Below are 25,869 nucleotides of genomic sequence, written 5' to 3' on the forward strand. Positions count from 1 at the left end.
CATACTCAATGTTTTACATGTTCTAGTCATTGACAAACTGAATATCTTTACATACGGGATAAATGGAACAAATTCACATATATTCAGCAGGAGTGGCCTAATCCCACTCTTTTCTCAAACAAAGACATTTCAGGAGACCTTGAGACTCACAAAGATATGCAAGTAAACCTGAGCGTTTAACAGGATTTAGGTATGCTACTAATCAGGTATTTTACTTTCTCTTCAGATATGGTTTAACCCATAGACTGTTTACCTGGTTGTGTTTTAAATTAGCACAATAGGATTATACCAAAGTGAATGCCTCTTCCAAGGATGAAGGTGGCATTTTGTTCACCAACAGTCTTCATGTTTCACTCAGGTATAACTTTTATTACTCCATCTCCCCCAACCCAATTGGTCACAGAGATATATAGATATAGGTTTATGATAATGACTATGCCATGATAATAATAATGAGAAGAAGTACGGTGCAGTGGATAGAAACACAGACTCTGCAGCCACACCACAAGGGTTCAAGTCCTGACCACTTACTGGCCGCATGACCCTGGAGAAAGTTGCTTAACCTTGTTATGATTCACTTTTCTCAACTGTAAAGTAGAGATGCTAATGACAATAACGCCTAGTTATCCATGCATCCATCCACCCATTATTCGTCATATGTCTATTCTGTAACAGGAGCTTTACTAGGAAGTAGGAACATAAAGGTAAACAACTCTCCAGTTGCCAGCTACTGATAGGGTCACTTCAGAAGCATCTGTCCTCTTCCACCTTATTCAACATGTTCATTTGAAATGAACTGTAATCGTCCTCTATCACCAAAAAATTCCCACTCCTCCTCAGTTTTTCCCATATCATTAACACTTCTTATATACAGTTGCCCAAAGCAAAAAAGAATCATGTTTATTATTCTTTCTCTCACTCTCTACTGTCCAATCCATGCAAGTCATATTGGCTCTAACTTCAAAATATATCCCAAGTCTAACTTCTTCTCCAGATGGGACTTTTAGAGAGTTCTTAAAATAAAAACCCAGTGCCGGCAACTTCCCTAGTGACACAGTGGTTAAGAATCAGCCTGCCGATGCAGCGGACACGGGTTCCATCCCTGGTCTGCGAAGATCCCACATGCCGTGGAGCAACTAAGCCCGCGAGCCACACCTACTGAAGCCCACACACCTAGAGCCCGTGCTCCACAACAAGAGAAGCCACCGCAATGAGAAGCATGTGCACCGCAACGAAGAGTAGCCCCCATTCACCACAACTAGAGAAAGCCCATGTGCAGCAACAAAGACCCAAAGCAGCAAAAACAAAAACAAAAACAAAACCCAGTGCCAAGCATATAGTGGACACTCAATAAATATTTCTAGACTGTTATATGACATAACCATACCATAGGTTTAATAAAACACAGCAAAGCACAAAGAAGAAAGTGGATGATAAGATCTGCTTTCTAACTGACACTAAATATCAACTGTGGCATCTGGCCTCCAAGATAACCCCTATAATTCCTGCCACTGGGTATTTACACCCTTATACACTGTCCTAGGGTTAGTCTGTGTGGTCAATGGCATACAGCAGAAGTGACAGCATGTCAGTTCTGAGATTAGTTTATAAAAAACCTGCAGTTTCCGTCTTAGGTGCACGCTCCCGCGCCCGCTTTCTCTCTCTCTCTCTCTCTCTCTCTCTCTCTCTCTCTCTCTCTCTCTCTCTCTCTCTCTCTCTCTTTCTGACCTCTTCTTGCTCTAGGCGAAAGCAGCTGCCTTGGAGTAAGTAACCCTATGGAGAGGTCTATGGGGCAAACAAATGAAGCCTCTGGCCAATGACCAGTGAAGGAATGAGGGCTGCCAACAACTGTGTGAGTGAACTTAGTAGCGGATTCTCGAATTCCAGGAAATATTTAAGCTGACTGCAGCCTTTGTTGACAACTTGAGGAACTTTCCTGAGAGAACTGGAACCAAAACCACACAGCTAAACCACTCCCAGATTCCCAACTTTCAGAAATTATGTGCGAAGTAAAACATTAGTTGTTTTACTAAACTGTTAAGGTTTGGGGTAATTTCTTACATAGCAATAGATAACTAATACAGAATCTGATTTTTTTAATCTAAAGAAAGTATTTAATGGAATATTTGACTTCTGAAAATTTATGCATTTATATCTATAGCATTGTTCGCATTCAGGACTCAGACAGAAGTTTACTCTTGGTCTCAGGCAAGCTGTCTTATGTCATTACTTATCTACTTAAATTAACTCTCAGCATAATCACTCTCTGGACATTCCACTCTATTTTGCCACTTAATCATGTGAAGGAAATCAGACTCTCTCTGTCAGCAAGTAATATGGATAGAAAAAGCTATAAGTCTACTCTACATGATCTTTCATACTAACATACATCTAAAGCAAATGTGAACTTCTCCAGAGAGTAAAGGTGTCCCTAAAAGAGATTCTGATTATCCAAGTACGTACAAATTCTCCAGTGCTAGTAGAAAAATTAACAATAGGGGAAGTGGAAGACAGGAATTGCTATTGTTTTCTGGGTATTTTAAGAAATATTATTGGTCTTACATTACAGGAAATGTTTTTGTACTATCCTAAGCCAAATCATTATAAGACCATTCTACCTTGCAAAAGGAAACTAGAATACAAAACATAAAGTTTTGGGCAGGCCTTGACTTTTCTGACAGTTCTTTCCCATTCAACTTCACTACTTCTTTAATATTGATATTTCTCAGGATCCTTTTGCCAATATATATGCTGGCTGAGCCACTATCATGGCTTTAGTTATATTTCTAGTTATTCCTAAATCTACATTTCTGACTAAAACTATTCTTTCAAATTCCAGATCCAGTATTTCCAACTAGATACCTTGGATCTCTACACGTATATGTGGCAAACAACTCAAATATTAACATGTTCAAACATTAACGTGAACTTATTACCCTCATCACCAATCAGCTATGACTCCTTCAATATCCTCTTTGGTTAAATTTTATCAATCACCTAATCACCCACAGTACAAATCTTAGAATTACCCTCAGAATTCCATCCAGGCACCTAAACTTTTGATTCATGCTTTTACTTTTAACATATTTATGCCTTTATATTTAAAACTGGTTTCTTGTAGATAGCATAGAGTTGGGTCTTGCTTTTTTATCCACTCAGACAATCTCTGCCTTTTAATTGGGGTTTAGGCTATTTACCTTTAATGTAGTTATTAACGTGGTTAGTTTAAATCCTACATCTATTTGTTCCATCTGTTCTTTATTCCCTTTTGATGAAGGTGCAAAAGCAAATCAATGGAAAAAGAATGAACCTTGACCTAAATCTCAAACCTTGTACAAAAATAAATTGGAAATGGATCATGGACTTAAATATTAAATGTGAAGCTATAAAACTTTTAAAACATAGGGGAAAATCTTGGGGATCTAGAGTCCTTAGACTTGACACCAAAAGCATGATCCATAAAATAAAAAACTGATAAACAGGAGTTCATCAAAATTTAAAACTTTTGCCATGAGAAAGACATGTAAAAAGGATGAAAAAAGAAGCTAGAGACTAGGAGAAATTATTTACAAGCCACATACCCAACAAAAGACTAGTATCTAGAATATATAAAGAACTCTCAAAACTCAATGGTAAAAACCCCACAAACAATCCAATTAGAAAATGGGCAAAGACATGAAGAGACTTTTCACCAGAGAGGAAATACAGATCACAAGTAAACAGAAGAAGATATTCAATACCATTAGCCATCATCCTGATGGGCAATGTAAATTATAACCTCAATGAACTATCCTCACATGATCAGAATGGCTAAAAGAAAAAATAGTGGCAATCCCAAACAATGGCAAGGATGCAGAGAAACTGCATCACCCATATATTGCTGATAGGAATTCAAAATGGTACAACCACTCTGGAAAATATCTGGCAGTCTCACAAAATAAAACACAATAACCACACGACTCTGCAATTGCACTCTTTGGGCATTTATCCCAGAATAATGAAAACTCATGCTTATATAAAACCTGTACACAAATGTTTATGGCAGCTTTACTTGTGATAGTCAGAAATATTCTTCAATATGTGTATGGTTAAAGAAACTGTAGTACGTTCGTACTATGAAATATTAGTCAGCAATAAAAAGGTATGAACTATCGATACATGTAGTACCTTAAATGAATCTCCAGAGAATTTGGCTGAGAAGAAAGATAAGCCTATTTGATTTCATTTATATAATATTTTGAAATAACAGAATTTTAGAAATAAAGGGCAGAATAATAGTGGCCAGGGGTTAGGACATGCATAGTGGGGCTGGAGAGATGTGAGTGTATTTCCTTCTATGATGTAACTGTTCAGTATATTTGTCTATGATGGTGGTTATGTGAATCTGCACACTGTCCCCAGGTCAGGCTGCCAGGTGTCTCTTAGTTGAGAGCCCTATGCTAAGTAAAAGAAGTCAGACAAAGATAAATAGAGTTGGCCTTCCCTACTGTGGGAGGTGGAACCTATGGATATAAACAGCTGATTGGGTTATGCCATTTTATATAAGGGACTTGAGCATCCACAGATTTTGGTATCTGCAGGGATCCTGGAGCCAATCCCCTGCAGACACCAAGGGACAACTGTACAGTACAACCTCACTTATATGTGGGTTAAAAAGAAAAAAAGAAAAAGAGCTTGTAGACACAGAGAATAGATTGAGGGTTGCCAGAGGCAGGGGGTGGAGGGTGGGCAAAAAGGGTGAAGGGGGTCAAAAAGTACAAACTTCTAGTTATAAAATAAATAAGTCATGGATGTAAGATACAGCACGGTGACTACAGTTAATAACACTGTAGTGCATATTTGAAAGTTGCTAAAAGATTAAAAATGTTCTCATCACAAGAAAAAAAATTATAACTATGTATGGTGATGAATGTTAATCAGACTTATTGTGGTGACCATTTCACAATATATACAAATATTGAATTATTATGTTGTACACCCAAAACTAATATAATGTTATATGTCAATTGTATCACAATTTTAAAAGTTTTTTAGTCTGGAAAATTATAAACAGCTGATTTATTAGAGTAGTAGAGTTATATTATCTTTTTACTGCTAATTTTATTCTATTTCTCTTATTATTGCTCTTTAAGAGCCTTAATAATATCTCTCCTACAATATAAATAAAAAATTTATTCCTAAAAAAAAATTTAAAAAACAAAGCTCATGGAATGATGTCACATGTGCTTAGAAAGTAATGGAGTTGAGTCAGAGAAAACTGGTCATGGTTCCAGGCACGAGTAGGGCTGGATAATGGTCATATGTCAGAAAATGAGAGTAAGGCCAAGAGTTGGCTCTATGAAGGACAGACATGGTGACAAGAATCTGAAGGTAGATCCAAACTTAGGATACCATGTTATCAAGGAAAAAAGACAAGTGGGATAGAACTACCTTTAAGGTCCTAGATGTCCATTCAACCAGATGTAGGATAGATAATTAACAGAAGTAAAGAAAGCTGACCTAGTTGTGTCTACTTCAAAATAAAACCAAAAAAACCCACAACAAACAAAAAAACAAACGTACAACATAAAAGCTGTGAGTCAAGTTTATTCAGTGTCTTACTGACAACTACAGCCCAGGAGATAACCCCTCAGCTCTGAGAAACTGTTCTGAAGAGGTAAGGGGAGAGGTCAGTATATATGTGATTTTGGCAAAGGTGGTACTTGCAACCAAGCACACATTCTGGTAGAAGGTTGCTGCTAGTCATGAGGAGCACATATCTTAGTTAATGGTTTCCGTGCTTTTCTAAGTATGGAAAGATGCAAGAATCCAGGTTCATAAAAAATTTCCCCTGAAAATATCTAACTATCTGAAGGACTGTTCTGCCAGTTTTCCCAGAGCACAGAGCGCCTCATTCTGCCCTGAACTCCTTTCAGGGGGTGCTAAAGGTCAACAACTACAGTGGCTAAGGACTTAATTCTTGTAGAACCTGGTGGCGAGTGACATTTTTTAACTGGCAGTTGTATCAACAAGTTAATATAGGCTGTCAGATGTCACTGCTATTGGGAAACTGAACTCAGCAGAAAATTCAGTCCCTTGAGGTAACAGGGTACTAGCCGAAACATCAAGAGAAAAAGACAAACCTAGTAATTGCACAGGGACACAGAAGTCAGGGTGGGATCTGACTTGAAATGCAGCTATTGACCTGGGGATCCTGTTAATTTAAGATAGTAAGTTTCCTAGAAGTATTCAGCTTGAAGAACACTGTCAAGTAGCCAAAACCGAAACAAAACAAAACTCCCAGTTCATGATGTGTCATGCAAAACAAAAATCAGAAACAGACATGCGGAATTTTATCAAATTGAAATACTATTTAGAGATTTCCAATTGCCATGAAAATCTTGGGGACATGAACCTGGTGAGTGAAGTGATGGAAGATGAGGCTGGAAATACAGATTGAGAAGAGCCTTTTATAAGACTGTTTAACAGTTAAAGGCTAATTCTCTGAGATACCCACATGATTTATTCCTTCACTTCTTTCAAGTCTTTCTTCATGTGTCCCCTTATCAACAGGCCCTTCTTAGAACTCCCTATATAGAATACCTCCTTTTTCCTCCTGAATGTATTTTTCTTCAGAGAACTTATCACCATACGGCCAACTGTATAACTGCTTGTTTATTGATTGCCTGTCTCTCCAAAATAAAATATAAGCTCAGGAATTCTGTTTCATTTGCTGCTATACATCTATCACCTAGAAGAGCACTTGGCACACAGTTGGCACTCAGTAAATATTTGCTCTTGAATAAACAAATAAATATCAGCATACCAAAGATAAAGATAACATAAGCAGGAAAAATAACTTAAATGTGCTTATCCTATTTACCTATCCATTTAACCAGGACAACAAGCCAGCAACTTCTTTTCTTTCTTTCTTTCTTTTTTTTTTTTTTTGGTCAGCCTGAAACAGTCCACTTCTGTTTAGCTAAAAACTAGAACAACAAAAGGCTTGGCTTTAAAGGGGGTCATTTTGTAGAGTCAGTCGTTCAGGGCTTTGTTTGTAACCTTTCTGAGGCAGCACTGGTAACATCTGGCATTGACAGGAAGTCCTCAAAATTTCCAAGAGTGTGAAATCAGTTGATTAAAATGAACACACTGGCAAAACCAGTAAAAAGAAGTGATCATGGAAATTTTGTTCTGAGAATGGATTACTAGTGGCTTAGAATCTTACTGATTAATTCTTCCATATGCCTTTGGATATTAATATCTGTCAAAGAGTCAATCTTCTTCTTTGAATTCTGGCTGGGTTAAAAGTGGGACTAGAAGTAAGACAAGATAAGACACCATAACAACTATATAGATAAGAGTGACAGGGTTAGTCTAAAAAGATAGCAGAGAAAATAAAAAAGGGACAACATAAAACTGGTATTACTGTCAAGGCTAGAAATAACCAATATGAAAAAGAACAGAAAGGAAGAATGGCTGAGGAGCCCACTTTACACATTATTTGTTTATAACAGGTGTTCAACAAAGCCTATTTTGTTTTGTTTTGTTTGATGAAAAATTGCCCATGTTTTATTTTTTTTAACATCTTTATTGGAGTATAATTGCTTTACAATGGTGTTAGTTGCTGCTTTATATCCAAGTGAATCAGCTATACATATACATATATCCCCATATCTCTTCCGTCTTGCGTCTCCCTCCCACCCTCCCTATCCCACCCCTCTAGGTGGTCACAAAGCACCGAGCTGATCTCCCTGTGCTATGCGGCTGCTTCCCACTAGCTATCTATTTTATGTTTGGTAGTGTATATATGTCCATGCCACTCTCTCACTTTGTCCGAGCTTACCCTTCCCCCTCCCCATATCCTCAAGTCCATTCTCTACGTTTGCATCTTTATTCCTGTCCTGCCCCTAGGTTCTTCAGGACCACTTTTTTTTTTTTTTTTAGATTCCATATATATGTGTTAGCATACAGTATATGTTTTTCTCTTTCTGACTTACTTCACTCTGTATGACAGACCAAAGCCTATTTTCAATCAGGTATGAAAAAGTCAGATTTCTTGCCTTCTCAAAGCCACAGTTGTAGCAGAAATTTAGATAAGAACTCAGAAGTTACTCATATCCTTAAACACATAATAGTTAACAGAATACTCTCTCTCAAACTGATAACCAAAAAATTAGTTACACAACTAAAACACAACTATACCATTACTATAGTGATGAATAAAACATGTACTTTATAGGCTAGCTGGTTATTGACCTGGCATCTTGATGTAATAGAAATCTGTAAAGTGATGAGTTATATAATGAGATTCATTAAATTTCAAATCAGCTGTAGTTATTTCACCCCCTAAAAAAACTCATTCAAGAAACCAACTGATTCCTAGACTTAACTTTTAGAAGTATACAAATCTCACACTAAACTGGTTTGGTCTCTATCACATACAAAAGCAACTATTAAATATCCTCGAGTCCTTGGATTCATTTAACTCCCTTTTGTAAGCAGTTACTCTACGGTTCTCAAATCTTAACCTAAGGAATTTTAAAGGTATCTAATTTCACTTTGGCTCCTTAATTAGAAGTCAAATTAAATGTCTTGAAAAATCTAGCATTCAATGATCTTCTTCCTGTTAAAACAGATAGTCCTTCTGCTATTGCTCTTCCTCAGTAGAAACAACTCTCAATAAAATTCCAGTTTATCAGTATAATTCATGCCTCAGCAAACATGTGAGTATCCACCAAGGGTCAAGCATTGTGTAAAACTGGAAATACAAACATATACTAATATACTGATAATAACAAAAAGTTTAATTCAATGAACAGTGATCTATTTTTAAGCACCAGTAAGTCAAACATGAAAAAACGACAAATGAACAGTTAAGTATTAAGTCAAGTGAATGACATCATCAACATGTGGAAGAATATTCCAATGTAGAATTAGTACGTTTTATGCGACAATGCCATATTCAAAATGAAGGTAAAAGTAAACAAAGTCAGGGCATATAACTGCTTAAATTTCATTATTTAATGATGACTAGAGAAGAGATTATCAATCTGAAAGTCGATTACTGAGAAACTATAACAGAAATTTTTCTCCAGTAAGAACACAAGCTCATTAAGTACTCTCTTCATTACTGTTTACTCTAGGTATCCACCTGTCTTCTTATATGAACACACACTACCTCTTTTCCATACCAACATGATACAAAGAAATTCAGCCCTTAAGGTTTTAAGTTTATTGGTTGTAAGTAATACTCATATTTTTTTGTGTCACTTGATTATAGGTAAATTTCCTAGTCAAAACAACAAAAATAGATTATAATTCAGGGGGGATTCATCAACAAACAACAAAAGTTGCTAAGCATGAGAGTGAAGCCCAAATTAAAAAGGTACAAAATCAGCACAAAACACGTTACTGAAAAATATTAGTTTTAAATTAGCTAAGTAATTTATGAAAGAAAAATAAACTGCTCTTAAATTTCTCAAATTTCCTTAATTGATACTCGAAAGGAAGGGCTTCAGCCCAAATGAAACCAAACTAAAAAATAATAACAGTAAACCACAACTGGATATAGCCTTTTCTGAAAAATGGTAATTTAAAATAAAAGAAACATGTATGTGTCCACAGGTTGTGATATCCTCAATCCCTGAGGAAATAACATCTACATTCAACCACCCCTTTCCCACACATACTTTCTTCTGATTTCTTTGGGCTTTAAAAAATGAGTATACTTTAAATACATAGAGAGAAACCACTCACATGAGTTTTTAAATGAAAACAAAATCTGACCCATATTCCAATACATAGTTAATGTCATATTAAGAGGGGTAAAGGGAGGGCTGGAGGGAATTAAAATTCCAAACCTAAAACTTAGCCAAGTAGTATAACTTTTATTTTCCAAAATTTATTTCAATGAATTTAGGGAAAAAAATTTTTGTTAAAAGACACAATTTTGTTCTGTAAGATTAATACCACACCAAACATAAACATTTTAAAATTTATTCTTTGATCCGCCTGCCAATGCAGGAGACATGGGTTCGAGCCCTGGTCCGGGAAGATCCCACATGCCGCAGAGCAACTAAGCCCATGCGCCACAACCACTGAGTCTGTGCTCTAGAGCCCGTGAGCCACAACTACTGAGCCCATGTGCCACAACTACTGAGCCCACATGCTGCAACTACTGAAGCCTGAGCGCCTAGAGCCTGTGCTCTGCAATAAGAGAAGCCACCGCAATGAGAAGCACGCACGCCATGATGAAGAGTAGCCCCCCCCCCCCCCCCCCCCCCCCCCCCCCCCCCCGCTCGCTGCAACTAGAGAAAGCCTGCGCACAGCAATGAAGACCCAACAGCCAAAAATAAATAAATTTATAAAAAATAAAATAAAGTTTATTCTTTGGTGGAAGTGATTTAAAAAATTGGAAGTGCTATAAAATATTAATTTAATTTTACAGGAAAGAGGTAAGAATGTGAGAAAATTGTTTATCAAAAAGTAAAGAGATCCAGGATTGGAGCCACTCACAATCATGGGAATTAAATTAAATCTTGAGGAGCAATTATGGAAAACAGAAGCCAAGAGTGGCAAAACTTGGTCTCTCAACTCAAATCTTTTTTATAACTAACGATTCGATTTCTCTCTTATACAGTCAGTAAACAGATTTTTAAAATATCATATTAAGATATCACTAACAATTTCAGTTTATAAATACACATACACATTTTAGTTCCAAAAAAAAGTCATATCCAAAACACAAAAGCAATCACATACTGATTTTTGTCCTCTCTCAATTACTACTACCAAAAAGAAAGAAAGAATAAAAAGAAAAAAAAAAAGAAAAGAAAGAAAACTCCCTGAGAGGTGGCCAACATTCCAGAGGCATTTCTGCATAAAAAGAGGTAATGGGCAGACTGCTCAGCTAAACAGTCAGTGGCCCTTTGCAAGCCTCCTAGGTGTATTCCCAGCAGACACGTTATCAGATTAAAGGAACTGCAAACAAACTGGGCTGAAACCTTTCTTTGTCCAAGTCCAGCCTCTTCTTCCTGTGATGTCATACTACAAATCTAGCACGCCTTTCTTTTTCTCTTCAGAGAAAGCCCATCTCACAATACAGCTGGTAACCAAGGAAAAGGCCGCGATTCAGCAAGAGCTAACACGCTTAGGAATTTATTTCGGAACCTTTGAAAGACTCCTCTGCTTACCACCATCTGGGATCCACTGCAGGAATACGGAAGAGGAAAACTTCATTTAGAAGGAAGGAGCAAGAAGTAAATGAGACCGAACTGGGAATGTTTAAGTCTCTGAAACTTTGCGTTGAAAAGCAAAATAAGATTGCTAACTTTAGCTTAAACATTCTGGAGCACAAAGAAACTTTCATTTTGGAATATTCATCTTAACAACTGAAACTGAAGTTTGCCAGACGAATAGTTTTCTTCCATCTCAGAACACAGCTTTTATTTAAAATTTATAATCCAATGGATTGGCTTCATTCACTGACTGTGTTTTTTAAACGTAGCCCTGGAATCACGGATTTTCTGGAGATTTGAAAATGAAAATATTTTCTTATTGAAGAACCAAGTGGAAACTTTACAGCAACAAATTTCATGTCTCTTTTGGAGCAAAAAGAAATATTTATAAAATCACGCAAAGATCCAAAGGATTTGCAAATACATTGGAGGTTATAAAGGGGTCACAATCTGAATACCAAAGGAGACCGCAGCTGACCAAAGGACTTCAACACTGTAAACTGGACGTGCCTTTATAATGGTAAGCAATAACAGCTCCCACTGCATCTATGATGATTCCTTTAAGTACACTTTGTACGGGTGCATGTTTAGCATGGTGTTTGTGCTTGGGTTAATATCCAACTGTGTTGCCATATACATTTTCATCTGCGCTCTCAAAGTGCGAAATGAAACAACAACATATATGATTAACTTGGCAATGTCAGACTTGCTTTTCGTTTTTACTTTACCCTTCAGGATATTTTACTTTGCAACACGGAATTGGCCATTTGGAGATTTACTTTGTAAAATTTCAGTGATGCTGTTTTATACCAACATGTACGGAAGCATTCTGTTCTTAACCTGTATTAGTGCCGACCGATTTCTGGCAATCGTCTACCCATTTAAGTCAAAGACTCTAAGAACCAAACGAAATGCAAAAATCGTTTGCATTGCTGTATGGTTAACTGTGATGGGAGGAAGTGCACCAGCAGTTTTTTTTCAGTCTACCCACTCTCAGGGTAACAATACCTCAGAAGCCTGCTTTGAAAATTTCCCAGAGGCCACATGGAAAACATATCTCTCAAGGATTGTAATTTTCATCGAAATAGTGGGATTTTTTATTCCTCTAATTTTAAACGTAACTTGTTCTAGTATGGTGCTAAGAACTTTAAATAAACCTCTTACATTAAGTAGAAGCAAAATAAACAAAACTAAGGTTTTAAGAATGATTTTTGTACATTTGGTCATATTCTGTTTCTGTTTCGTGCCTTACAACATCAACCTTATTTTATATTCTCTTATGAGAACACAGACGTTTGTTAATTGCTCAGCGGCAACAGCGGTAAGGACCATGTACCCAATCACTCTTTGCATTGCTGTTTTAAACTGTTGCTTTGACCCTATAGTTTACTACTTCACGTCAGACACGATTCAGAATTCAATAAAAATGAAAAACTGGTCTACCAGGAGAAGCGACTTCAGATTCTCTGAAGTTCAAGGCACAGAGAACTTTATTCAACATAACCTACAGACCTTAAAAAATAAGACATTTGACAACGAATCTACAATATAAGCTGCCTTAAATAAAACCACCGGGACTTCACTGGGACAGAACCTCCAAGTTCCTTCAACTGTGAAAAGTGTTTTCTTGGACAACTATTTCTCCACCTCTGAAAGAAAATAAACGTGGACATTTTAAAGTTTTTTGTTTTAGAAAAATGTATTCGATGTGTTAAGCATTAAAACGTATTCTACTCTTGTATATACTCCATTTTATTTTTCTGAGCCATTTTGACTTGTACCTTCCTCTTCATTAAAAAAAAAAAATCCCTAAAGTTGTTCAAATTCTAAAAGTAACTACGATGTAAGTCATGTGGTGACCATCTGTATGGTTTTTGAATGTCTTAGTAATTTTATACTGGATAATTAACAAATATTAAAAGTTTCATTTAAGTGTTTAATACTTTTATTCAGTATATATCTAATTTTGATTTCAATCTGAATTGAAACTACTAATCATGTTTCTTAAACTATAACAACATAAATGAGAAAGAGTAATTTGAAATATTCAGTAAGCGTTTTTACAGCATTTTTCAAAAAACAGTAAAGAATGTAATGTTCTGTAGAATGACATACTGACACTATTTGAGGCTCTCGAGCAGTCACACTCAGAGATAATATTTAGGATTTTGTCTTTGTATGCAATTCGTAAAAAGCAGATGCTATCCACACAGTATAGTATGTTTTAAAATTACTCTTTTGATCCATTTTCCGCATTTAACAGCAGCCAATTTAAAAATGATATACGCCACAAAAACTGAGAAGGAGGAAACTAACAAAATGTTATTTTGCTAAGTAAATTAAAAGAAAATACTATTACAGGTACACTTTAAAGGTATATTTATGTCACAATAAATAACCTGTATTTTAAGTATTTTAGATCAGAGAAGCAACCTAGATAGTGAGCTATAATACTTGGCACTTAGAAAGTGATCAATATGTATCTTTTGACCACTGAAGCCACTGAATAGCTGAATATATTATTTCAAGTAGGCAAAATGTTACTGTATGTCAAAATAATTTATGAAGTAAGGACATAGTTCCTTCCATAAAAAGCAGCAAAACTGCAGGGCCAAATAACTAAGTACAATTACATTTTCATTTCACTAAACATAAAAAAGGTATTGCTTTGAGCTATAATTTAGATATAAAGCGCCAATTACACTGAAACTTTTTCATTTTCCAACACATCTTTTTTTACAAATTCAAGCAGTTTTCCAAAGTTAGCTAAAAAAATATTCTTTTTACTTGAGAAGAAAGACATATAATTAAATTTAGCATTCAACGTATCTGATTTTTACATTTTCAATCTTCCAAGTCCTGAATACAACTTTGGACAAACACTCTTTGTTTTAAAGATTTAAATTTGATTTTTGCTGTTCTCTGGATTTGAGCTGCAATGACTTCAAATAAATTATAGTAAGTAAGTAAGCTAAATAAGCAAACCTGTTTTCAAAAAAATAACAGGGGGGGATTTTCTTTAGAGAGCTATAACTTCCTTTAGATAAACCTGAAGCAAAATAAATCCTTAAAAAAAAAAAAAACTAGTGAAGAAATTAAGCATAGTTCTTTATATCCCAAGAGAAGTATATATGTTGTAAACGTGTTTTCTTCAATTGATGCTGAAGTGCCTTTATTTGATATTCTTCAGAAAAAACAAATACTTTAAGCACTCTAAACACATACTTTTGAGTTGGAAAGCAACTAACAACTTAACGATGTGGAAGAAAGGGGCAGTGAGTTTGTAACAGATTTCTCAGAACTTTCCTCGGCTTAAATATCTGTAAGCAAGATCTCAAAGCATGGATGCTATTTTAAAATACAAGCAAAATAGTCATCAGATAGTTGTTACTGTGCTCACTGGAGAAATTTTTGTTGCCCGCTTGTCAACAGGAAGATGAGTCAAAAGTTTTATAAGATTCTTCACCAAGTAATACATAACAGATAAATATGTTTTCTCATCCAAAACTTCAAATCCTGGGTAAATCTTAACTACAGGGACAGAAAGGGCACTAAAGTTATTTTCCTCTGTTAGCACTGCACTTTAAAGTAAATTATACATTTAGAAGGTTTTCTCTTTCCCCTTTACCCAGAAAACCTGTATTTAAGGAACTCTGAGAATTCACTTTTTGTTTCCTTAGAGTGACAATACAACCCCCCACCCCCGCCGCAGGCACTGTGCCCACTGTTTTTAACATCTTTATAAGTGGATGATTTATCTAATCTTCCTTTCCATATTAACTCCCCTCAAAGGAAAAGAAGACGAAAAAAGTTTCAAGGTGTGGAAAACAGCTTTCCAGCATCCTAATGATTGGCTGTGAACTTAGAAATGATCTTTTCTAAGAAAATATCAACCACGTAGCTAGTTTACCAAAACAATGTATGAAAATATATGTATTATATCCATACATTAAAAGGAACTTAAGACACTACTTTATCAAGGAGTTTTGTCTTCATATTCTACATTCGAAATACCGAAAGTAAATTTGAGGTATAAATCTTAATTATAGAATTGGTATTTAAAGAATCAGTCACTCATTTGAGGAACATAAAATAGAAAATTGAACATCAGCAAATTTCATATACCCAATTGAGAAACATTTAATTTATGACTGGTATGCAACTAGCAAGAATCTGAAGCAACTGCAATTTTGGACCTCTGATGAACGAGGTACCTGGTCTTTTGTCAATGTATTAAGTTACTATCGCCTTGCAGAATCTTAACTATCTCCCAACACCCAAACTTTTTAATGCCTGCATGCCAAATCCAACTGCAGATGTCACAAATGAGGGAAGATGTGACCTGGGTGCTCTTAGTTGTGAATGAACTTTTACATATAAGATTTTATAAATAGTGTTTCCTAGTGGATGAATCTTAAGGTAATCCTAAGGGAAATTGTTTTTAAAAAGCTCTTTTGAGCTATCCTGAAAACCAAATCATCCATTTATAACATGACTTCTAAGAAATAAATTCCAAATTAAAAAGAACAAATGGACAAATTTAAGGACACAGAACATATTTAAATCAACCAGATTATTTAATGATCAACAATATTTCTTAAATAGCAGCATTTTCCAGAGATCAACATATACACTGTCCTAAAAATCACTAATTCTCAAATTTCTATTTTATCTCTTTCTTCATCTTTTTTTCTTGATGTCTGCTACCCATTTTTTGACAGTCAATTTTATAAAAGTACAAAGAATATCAATTAGACAGGGCAACAGACAGGGATAATTAAAGAGTATGAAATTAACTCCAGGCAAACTTTTTTAGCAAGTCTTTCCCCTTCCTCCATCTCTCAAAAAGATTTATTCCAGGGACTTACCTGGTGGCGCAGTGGTTTAAGAATCCACCTGCCAATGCAGGGACACAGGTTCGAGCCCTGGTCCAGGAAGATCCCACATGCCGCGGAGCAACTAACCCGTGCGCCACAACTACTAAGCCTGCGCTCTAAAGCCCGTGAGCCACAACTACTGAGACCGTGAGCCACAACTACTGAAGCCCATGCGCCTAGAACCCATGCTCTGCAACAAGAGAAGTCACTGCAGTGAGAAGCCTGCGCGGCGCCACAAAGAGTAGCCCCCACTCGCCGCAACTAGAGAAAGCCAGCGGGCAGCAACAAAGACCCAAGACAGACAAAAATAAATAAATAAATAAACAAATTTATTTAAAAAAAAAAAAAAGATTTATTCCAGTAACTCTTTAAAAGGGTACAAAATTATCAGTGCTAGAAGCAGTGGCCAAAACAGAATTCAAGATATAGGACTACAGAAGTAGAGATAATTCATGAATTTAATAATCAGTTTTCAAACTCAAAACTTGCTTTTACTCATATAGATTCAACCAATCAGATACCTTTTGAAAATAATTAAAGTTAAATATTTATGGCCAACAGGAACATGAAAAGATGTTCAACATCACTAATTATTAGGGAAATGCAAATCAAAACCACAATATCACTTCACACCTGTCAGAATGACTATTCTCAAACCGTTTTGACGAGGATGTGAAGAAAAGGGAACCCTCCTGCAGTGCTGGTGGAAATGTAAATTGGTGTAGCAACTATGGAAAACAGTATGGAGATTCCTCAAAATATTAAGAATAGAACTACTATATGATCTAGCTGTTCCCCTTCTGAGTATTTATCTGAAGAATACAAAAACACTCGTTTGAAAAGATACATACACCTCTATGGTCACTGTACCATTATTTACAATAGCCAAGATATGGAAACCACCTAAAAGCCCATCAATGGATTAATGGATAAAGAATTTGTTATATATTTGTTTGAATAAATGGTACTCAGCCATAAAAAAAAAAAAAAAGTCTTGCCATTTGCGACAACAGGGATGGATCTAGGAGTTATTCTGCTAAGTGAAATAAGTCAGATGGAGAAAGATAAATACCAAATGATTTTACTCATGTGGAATCTAAGAAAACAAAACAAATGAACAAACAAAACAAAAACAGACTTATAGATACAGAGAACAGACTGGTGATTACTAGAGAGAAAGGGCTAAGGGGTGGGTGAATTGGGTGAAGGGGATTTACTGTATGGTGATCAATGGTCACTAGATTTTTGGTGATGATCTTTTTGTAATGTATCCAGCCGTCAAATTACAATGCTGTACATGTGAAATTTATATAATATTATATACCAATTTTACCTGAATAAAAATAGGAATATCTACAAAAAAAAAAGAATGAGAAACAAATATGTGTTTTTACAGCAAAGTTATAGTTATTAGCCATAGGGTGAATGTGCTGAGTTCCATTATCTTCCTATCAAAATGAATTCTGGTAAATCCATAATTTAAAACTGAAAGAGTCTGGAGGTCATCTGATACAACTACTTCACCTTAGGTAGAAAAAACTGAAGAACTAAAAGGCTAAGTAACTTCATAAGGTCACATACAAGTTAAGGTAGAGCCAGGTAAGAATCTGGTTTTTCTGACTTGTCTATTCCTTTAATGGTGGTAAGGGGAGTAGCACATGCAAAGGCCCTGCTGGAGAGAACATGGTATATTGAAAGGATTAAACCAAATCCAAAGTGACTGAAGATCTAGGGCTGAGATCTTACACAGGCCATGATATAGCCACGTTAAGATCTGAGGAGATGTGGGAAGCCCTGAAGGATTTCAAGTAGAAGGACAGACATGATTACATTTGCATTTCAAAAAATCCCATCCCTCTGATTATAAGGTAGAGATGCATCTGTCTTCAGCAAAAAGAAAAAAACAATCACAATAAGAGCTATATTTATTCAACTGAAATTTAAAGAGATTCTCTTATCCTTTATTTTGATTATATCCTTTCCCCCTTATTAAAATGGACTTTCTTTTTGAAACGATGGAGATGACGGATGGGAAGAATATTTTAATGTTGTTACTTGGCAAAATTAAGTGAGAAGCCCTTGTGGAGAAATTGATACATTCATATACCGCTGGTGGGAAACAAAATGGTACAACTCTAATGGATGGGAATCTGGCAATACCTAACACACACACACACACACACACACACACACACACACACACACACACTTATCCTTTGACCCAGCATTCCCACTTCTAGGTATTTACCCTGAAGACACACTTTCAATAATATAAAAGTACATACATACAAGGTGCAGCACTATTTGAAAATGCAAAACACTGGAAACTCCCTAGATGTCCAAGCATAGAAAATTGGTTGAATAAATTACTGCACATGTACACAGTGTAGTACTATGCAGCTTTAATAAGGAATTAAAAAGAGCTCTATGAACTGGTATGGAGGAGTAATTTCCAGAAAGTGTTGTTAAATGGAAAAAGTAAAGTGTAAAAGAGTACATATAGTATACTACCTTTTTTGTAAGAAAAAGGCCAAATAAGAAAGCATACATATATCTGCTCATTTTACAAAAAGAAACACAAGAAATCAAAACAAAAAATAATAATAAGGAACGGGATGGGAAACAGTATAGAAGAGATATGGAAGGTTATGACACTTATCTATGTGTAAGATTTGGGGAAGCATGTTAATATTGTACATCAGGAATCAGAAAACCTTTTCTTCAAGGGTTATACGTGAATATTTTAGGCCTGCAGGCTACACAATCCTGCTGCAACTTCTCATCTCTGCATCACAGTGCAAGAGCAGCCACAGACAACAGAAATGAGCGAGCACGGCTGTGCTCCAATAAGACTGTATGTGCAAAGTCGAGTGGCTGGCCTGTGGGCTGTGTGTGCCACCTCCTGCGCTACAGTCAGAAAACTAAGGATCACACGGATGGGAGAGAAAGAGAAAATACTCCTCCTCTATTAGTGCCTGGCACATAACAGGTCTCTGCAATTCACTGCTGAATGAATAAACCTTAAAGTTCTATTAAAAGACGGACCGGAGTTCTAGTCAGGGCTTTGCTACAAACTGGTATAACTACATTGACCCCTTCATCTCATCTAAGAGGTTTGGACTAGATAACATGTAAGCTCCATGCCATGCCTCACATACTGTTTCTCATTCTAGTCAGTTAAGACGTCCATCCATTCCTTCCTTTTAATAACCACTATCACCACTGTTCCCATGTAACACTGGGACTACTGCGGTTGCTCCCTCGCTCAGCCTGCTTTCTAGTTTCTTCCCTCAACCCATCCAGGACAGATCAACCAGATTCACCTATTAAATCACCACTTTATGCTGGTCACTTACTGTCCAGTTTTAAAAGGTGTCAGATTCTCCATTGACTGAGAGGAAAAATCCAGCTTTAAAGTACAAGATTGTCCAAAATATGGCCCTGAGCTACTCAATTTTCTGGTTTCTGTCTTCCAAACATGATTCTTCCACTGCAGGTTGGTCCCCTACTTGTCCTGTATTTATGACTCTCACTTTTTTGACTCTAGATATTTAGACACATGACACACTACTTGCTCCTCCCCCACCCCAGTCTGCCCCCTTCTCTGATGAAACCCTTTCCATCCTACAAGGCCCAGTTCAACTCCTAAACAAAACCTTTGATAATGAAGGTTTTTTTTTTTTTTTTTTTTGCGGTATGCGGGCCTGTCTCTGTTGTGGCCTCTCCCGTTGCGGAGCACAGGCTCCAGACGCGCAGGCTCAGCGGCCATGGCTCACGGGCCCAGCCGCTCCGCGGCATGCGGGATCTTCCTGGACCAGGGCACGAACTCGTGTCCCCTGCATCGGCAGGCGGACTCTCAACCACTGCGCCACCAGGGAAGCCCGAAAATGAAGGTTTTTTATTGTCTTTATCACTTATTTGGTATCTCTTTTTCTTACTGCCTTTGTTAGCTATCTTTTTACATGGGCTATGTCTTATTTTCCTAACTAGACACCTCAACCTCCTTGAGGAAAGGGGTTATGTTTTGTACTTCTTTGTATTTTCCATAGCACATAACATAGGATTAAAATAGAGGGATCAGAGATTGAAATGAAGGGGCTTAGAGTTAAGAACAAATTAGATGTTACTTGCCTGCCAGACTGAAGATTCATTTTTAATAACCAATATTTACCTACACAGTACCTACTCTGTATTTATCAATGTCATTCTAATAAATGTCGCATACGTACCCACACACAAAAATGCAAAGAAACTTTTATTTCACCAAACCTATAGTTCATTCAATTCTTCAAAAACCCAAGAAAAAAAAGGCAAATTTTCCTTTGTCAATAGTACTCTGATACAAGAATTCAACTCCTGTAGTTATCACCATAACTCTTATTCCTCGATTTATGAATCTTAAACTGTATCTGTTGAATTCCCACCATTTAAATGAGGTTATACAGTTGTTAAAAGAAACCATGTCTTGAAGACATTCTTCATGGAATTATCTGACTTCTCTTTTGGAATCACTGTTTTGTAGGCCTGCTGCATCCTAGGATTTTTCCAGCTTTTTCCTCTCTGCACTCTTGTGATAGATTCACTCTTGCTTAGGTCTCATGATTTCTCCCTTCTAGGATTTCTCTTTTTTTAATTTGCTCAAGCATATTCTCTAGTAATTTTATTTTAAAATGGATGTTAAGAGATGAACTTTCTAAGAGATGAACTTTCTAAGTCCTTGCATGTCTGAAAACTGTTTCACTTTACCCTCACGTTTGACGTGTAGGTCAGCTACAGAATTCTAGGTTATCAAACATCCAGTATTCCTGATAAGAACTGCAATGCTGATCTGGATCTTATTCTACTGTAAATAATTTACTTCTTCTCTCTAGAAGCTTTTTATAATTTTCTCATTGCCTATGGAATTCTGAATTTTCACCAAGATGTATCTGTATTTATTCATCCTGCTTGGTACTATGAGCGCTTTCCATCTGATGCCTCCCATCTCTGACTGGCTTAGAAACTTTTCTTCCATTAATTTTTTTTTTTTTTTTTTTTTGGCTGCATTGGGTCTTCGTTGCTGCACGCGGGCTTTCTCTAGTTCAGGCGAGCGGGGGCTACTCTTTGTTGCGGTGTGCGGGCTTCTCACTGCAGTGGCTTCTCTTGCTGTGGAGCACGGGCTCTAGGCAGGCGGGCTTCAGTAGTTGCAGCATGCGGGCTCGGTAGTTGTGGCTCACGGGCTCTAGAGCACAGGCTCAGTTGTGGTGCAAGGACCTAGTTGCACCGTGGCATGTGGGATCTTCCCGGTCCGGGGCTCAAACCCATGTCCCCTGCGCTGGCAGGCAGGTTCTTAACCACTGCGCCACCAGGGAAGTCCCTCTTCCGTTAATTTTTAAAAAATTATTATTTTGTGTCCTCCATTTTTTCTGGTCTTTCTTTTAGAGATGAATACACAGATACTGAACTGAGGTACCCCAAAATACCAAAATAAGGGGACTATACCCTAGCAGCACAGTAGTTTTATATTTTTTCCTTTTAGGCAGAATCACCTTTCTATTTCTGTTTTTTTCTTCACGTCTATTGTAGAACACAAACAGGACAGCACAGCCCTGTATGTGTACACGGAAGCTGGGATAGGACCAGGCATGCATCTATATAATTTGTGCACTACACGAAAGCACGGGGCTTCACTGTAAACTCTGCATAGCAAGCCAGGGGTGGTTGCATCCAGAGGGGCATCTTTTTCTAATTCACTAGTACAGAGGGAGGCGGTTCATTTTCCTGATTCCTATAAGCCAGCATGGCCTGAGGTGAGGCATTGGTCCAGATGTTTCATGGACCAGTGGTTCTCAAAATGTGGTGGCTAGACCAGCATTAGCATCACCTGGAAACATGTTAGAAATACAAATTCTTGGATCCTACCCTAGAACCTTTGAGGTTACAGGAACCTGCAATCTGCCTTTTTTTTTTGCGGTACATGGGCCTCTCACTGTTGTGGCCTCTCCCGTTGCGGAGCACAGGCTCCGGACGCGCAGGCTCAGCGGCCATGGTTCACGGGCCCAGCCACTCCGCGGCATGTGGGATCTTCCCGGACCGGGGCACGAACCCACATCCCCTGCCTCGGCAGGCGGACTCGCAACCACTGCGCCACCAGGGAAGCCCTTTAATCTGTCTTTTAACAAGCCCTCCAGCCTTTTGATACATGCAAAAGTTTGAGAGCCGGTGGCAGACAGCACTTTAGAAAAACTCTCCTGATTACTGCCACACTCTCTGTACCTTCTATTATTACTTTGAACTTAGAGGCTAAGAATCCCACTTCCACTGTGGGAGTCTTCGCCTACTGTATTCAGTAGTTTTCTCTACTTTGTTGTATCCATCAAACAGACACCTCTTTTACTTTTTATCCTCAAAATTGAATTAACCCCTAAACTTCCCACTTCATAGTCTTGGTACTGCTGAAATTCACTGCCATGTGGTTTTTTTCCCTTTTCTGTCACTTGTGTAGGGGAGGTACAAATGTGTGGTCATTTTGCTATTTTAAACCAGAGATAGTCTTGTTTTTTTTTTTTTAATTTATTTATTTATTTTTGGCTGTATTTTGTCTTCGTTGCGGTGTGCTGGCTTCTCTTGTTGCAGAGCACGGGCTCTAGGCGCCCGGACTTCAGTAGTTGTAGCACACAGGCTTAGTTGCTCTGCGGCATATGGGATCTTCCCGGACCAGGGCTCGAACCCGTGTCCCCTAGCATTGGCAGGCGGATTCTCAACCACTGTGCCACCAGGGAAGCCTGATAGTCTTGTTTTTAAAAGCAATTACACAGTCTTAGTTACACAGGAAAAAGTTATACTACTTAAACCCTTTCATTGTTGCTAACAAATAACATGCAAAGGGCTTTTTCATCAAAACAAAACAAATCCTTATATTATGAACGATATAATCTTCAATTTAATTTTCTTTAAAAAATGATTATTTTCCAACTGTTTAATCAATTACTAATTGTTAGCTCATATTTTAATAGGGCATAAAAATCTATGAATCATTTTATTATAATTCTTTATTTTAAAGTAAAGAAATGTATTTAATTACATGAGTTTAAAATATTTACACTGGACTAAAATTTAGGCTTTTCAGGAAAAAGTATTTTATGTATAGTATTTGATGAAAACAGAAGCAGCCATTTATTTAAATAAAAATGAACAGTACTTAAAACATAGAGCTAAAAAAATTACACCTTTTGGTTTATATGTCACATATGTAATTTTTGCTGATGGCCAAAATAAATGGTTTCAAAATTGTTGTGGAAAAATTGCTATACTTTGTGTTGTGGTCTCATGAGACTTCTTTAGACTGAAACACACATAATATAATCTTAGCTACTTAAGAGAAGGAAAAAGTATGGACATGTGCTAAAAAATAAAAAAGGCCATGTATAAATAGTTTGTCTACAAGAGATTACAGAGTTGTTCCTAGAGAAATAATTACAAAGGTCAGGGATATCATTTTTGCATTACGGTAATTTTTACCCATCTCTATCTACTCAGGCTATTCATTCTTCATTTGAAACTGAACTGTGAAAAGGTTTATGTTCAGACAACCCTGTTCGAATACGTGAGTTAGGTTCTGGTCTAAAAGTACACAGTATTAAAAGTGTCCAGTATGCCTATTACAAAGATAATGCAAAAGCTTATATTTTCAAGAATAAGTTTATATTTTCAGGAGTTCAGTACTGGATTAGGGAATCCTATGTTCATTTTTGTTTATTACTCATGTATTAGTAAAAGATAAGTCATTTTACTTTACCTCTCTCATTTTAATGTTTAAGAGAAAAAAATCAAAATGGTAAAACTTAAGTTATAAAAACTAGCATTAATCTGTAAATAAAACTTTTAGACTATTAAATTATCTTAAAACATGGAAAGGGTAAGTATAATGACCAGATAGTAATAAAAATAATACTTTTTATTACTTTATTAATGAGGATAAAAATGACCAGGTATTAAATTCTAAAAAGGAAATGAAACAAAAGATAGCAAGACAGACTTACGTTAGTCTCTGAGAATTCTTAGAGTATAATCAAAATCTAAAAGACAAATGTTAGCCTTTGAGAATTCTTAAAGAGTATAATCAAAATCTAAGAGAAATTATCTGTTATAATTTAATGGAGGCAAGAAACAATGAAACTGAGCAAGAATAATAAAAAGTTTTTTTGAAAGAGTGAGACACAAATACAGCTGTTTCCTATTGTAAGTTTTTTTTAATCATGTTCTAAATCTAGCAAGTACAGGAAGACACCAAAAATACTTTTGATATTTGGGTATTTCTGACAATAACAGAAAATACTAAGAACCAATATGTAAATTAATAAAACCACAAAAGCAAAGGTCACTCACATGCATTTTAAAACAGACTAGGTTATGACAGTTTAATTTTAAAAACATGACCTAAATATCTGGAAAAGATAAATGCCAAAAAGTTGGATCTATTTTATAATTAAAGGTAACTGAACTTAGATGGTTTAAGAACAATTGCCCTACAATGGTTCTAAAATTTTACTAAACTCCCCATTAATAACAGCCTCTGATTTGGCTGGAGGAATTCAGAAAATACATTAAATAGAATTGAGATCTCATAAGATTCTTCTACTTTTTGTTTCTTGCACATCTAGATTCCAGAGTCCTTCCTCACTATTACAGTCAGGATATGATATGATACAAGTTTAGAGACTGAAAATTCTCAGACTATATTCAGGTAATTTTCTAACATCATGACCTTGTGGAAGATACTCTCTGACCAAGAGTACAAGTGCTTCCATTTCCACAGGTTAAGTACGGAGGATATTTCCAAGCTATTCTTCTACAGCTGCTACAATCTCCCTTCTTGTCTGTACTTGAATAATGAACACTGCCCTCAGGGTAATTACTGACATGATTCATAACTAAAAGCACCATAACAAATTCCAACTGCAGTATAACAGAGAACACTGCCCACATTTAACAATGCTGGAATTCAGTTACACCTCTTTCTCCCCGAACTTATTCCATTTTGAGAAGGCAGTGAGGGAGGGGGAGGTGCCTTGGGAGAAGAGAAGAGTTCTACATACTTGTAGTAAGCTGGGATAAACAGATCCAATACTGTTTAACCGTGTTCTCAGTTCTCTGTTCTTAGGACATCACTGTAGAGTAAAGACAATGAACTGAAGGAAACTAACAATTAATTGTGATGTTTCTAAAATGTACCATTCTCATAAACGTCCATTTATTCCTCACAACAACTCTGATAAGTATTATCATGCCCATTTTACAGATGAGAAAATCTGAGATACAGAGGTATAACTTGCTCAGAATCACACCAAAGCAAGTTACCTGGCATCTTAGAATGAACCTCAGCTTTTCCTACCTATAAAACAGGAACAGCAATGTTTACCTTCTGTGAAGATTAAATGAGATGTGGTGACGCCAAAGCCCAGGCTCCTTCTGCTACCGCACAGTGACACAAACACAGATAAAACATGAATAAAGAAACTAATCACGATAGTGCATATACCCAGCAGTAAACTAATACACACCGTGAGACAGCATAGAGGTTACGAGCACAGTCTCTGGAACCAGATAGTCTGAGTTAAAATTCTAGCTCTGCTATCAACTTAGTTTTGTGGGTAAGGGAAACAGTCTCAATTTCTCTGTACCTCAGTTTTTTCATCTATGAAGTGGTGATCTCCTTCACAGAGTTGTGCAAAATAAATGAGTTAACACATTTCAGCACTTTTAATAGTGCCTGTATCAGCATACATGCAAAA

At 36.6% G+C, this 25,869-nt stretch overlaps 2 protein-coding genes across 2 annotated transcripts in view; one reads left to right on the forward strand and one right to left on the reverse strand.

Annotated features, from left to right (window-relative positions):
• The window catches only part of RB1 (RB transcriptional corepressor 1), a 131,072-nt gene that overhangs the window by 27,612 nt on the left and 77,591 nt on the right, over positions 1 to 25,869 (reverse strand). The gene's annotated exons all lie outside the window — the stretch shown is intronic.
• LPAR6 (lysophosphatidic acid receptor 6) lies at positions 11,202 to 13,062 on the forward strand. The gene has a single exon (XM_032611173.1). It carries the CDS (start codon positions 11,737 to 11,739, stop codon positions 12,769 to 12,771), a length of 1,035 nt encoding a protein of 344 aa, XP_032467064.1. The 5' UTR covers positions 11,202 to 11,736; the 3' UTR covers positions 12,772 to 13,062.

The sequence above is a fragment of the Phocoena sinus genome, chromosome 18 (assembly GCF_008692025.1).
Source record: "Phocoena sinus isolate mPhoSin1 chromosome 18, mPhoSin1.pri, whole genome shotgun sequence".
In the NCBI taxonomy this organism is placed as follows: Eukaryota; Metazoa; Chordata; class Mammalia; order Artiodactyla; family Phocoenidae; genus Phocoena; species Phocoena sinus.

Bases quoted from the DNA above. Each gene is read 5' to 3' on its own strand.
- LPAR6 (XM_032611173.1), top strand. From the start codon at position 11,737: ATGGTAAGCAATAACAGCTCCCACTGCATCTATGATGATTCCTTTAAG.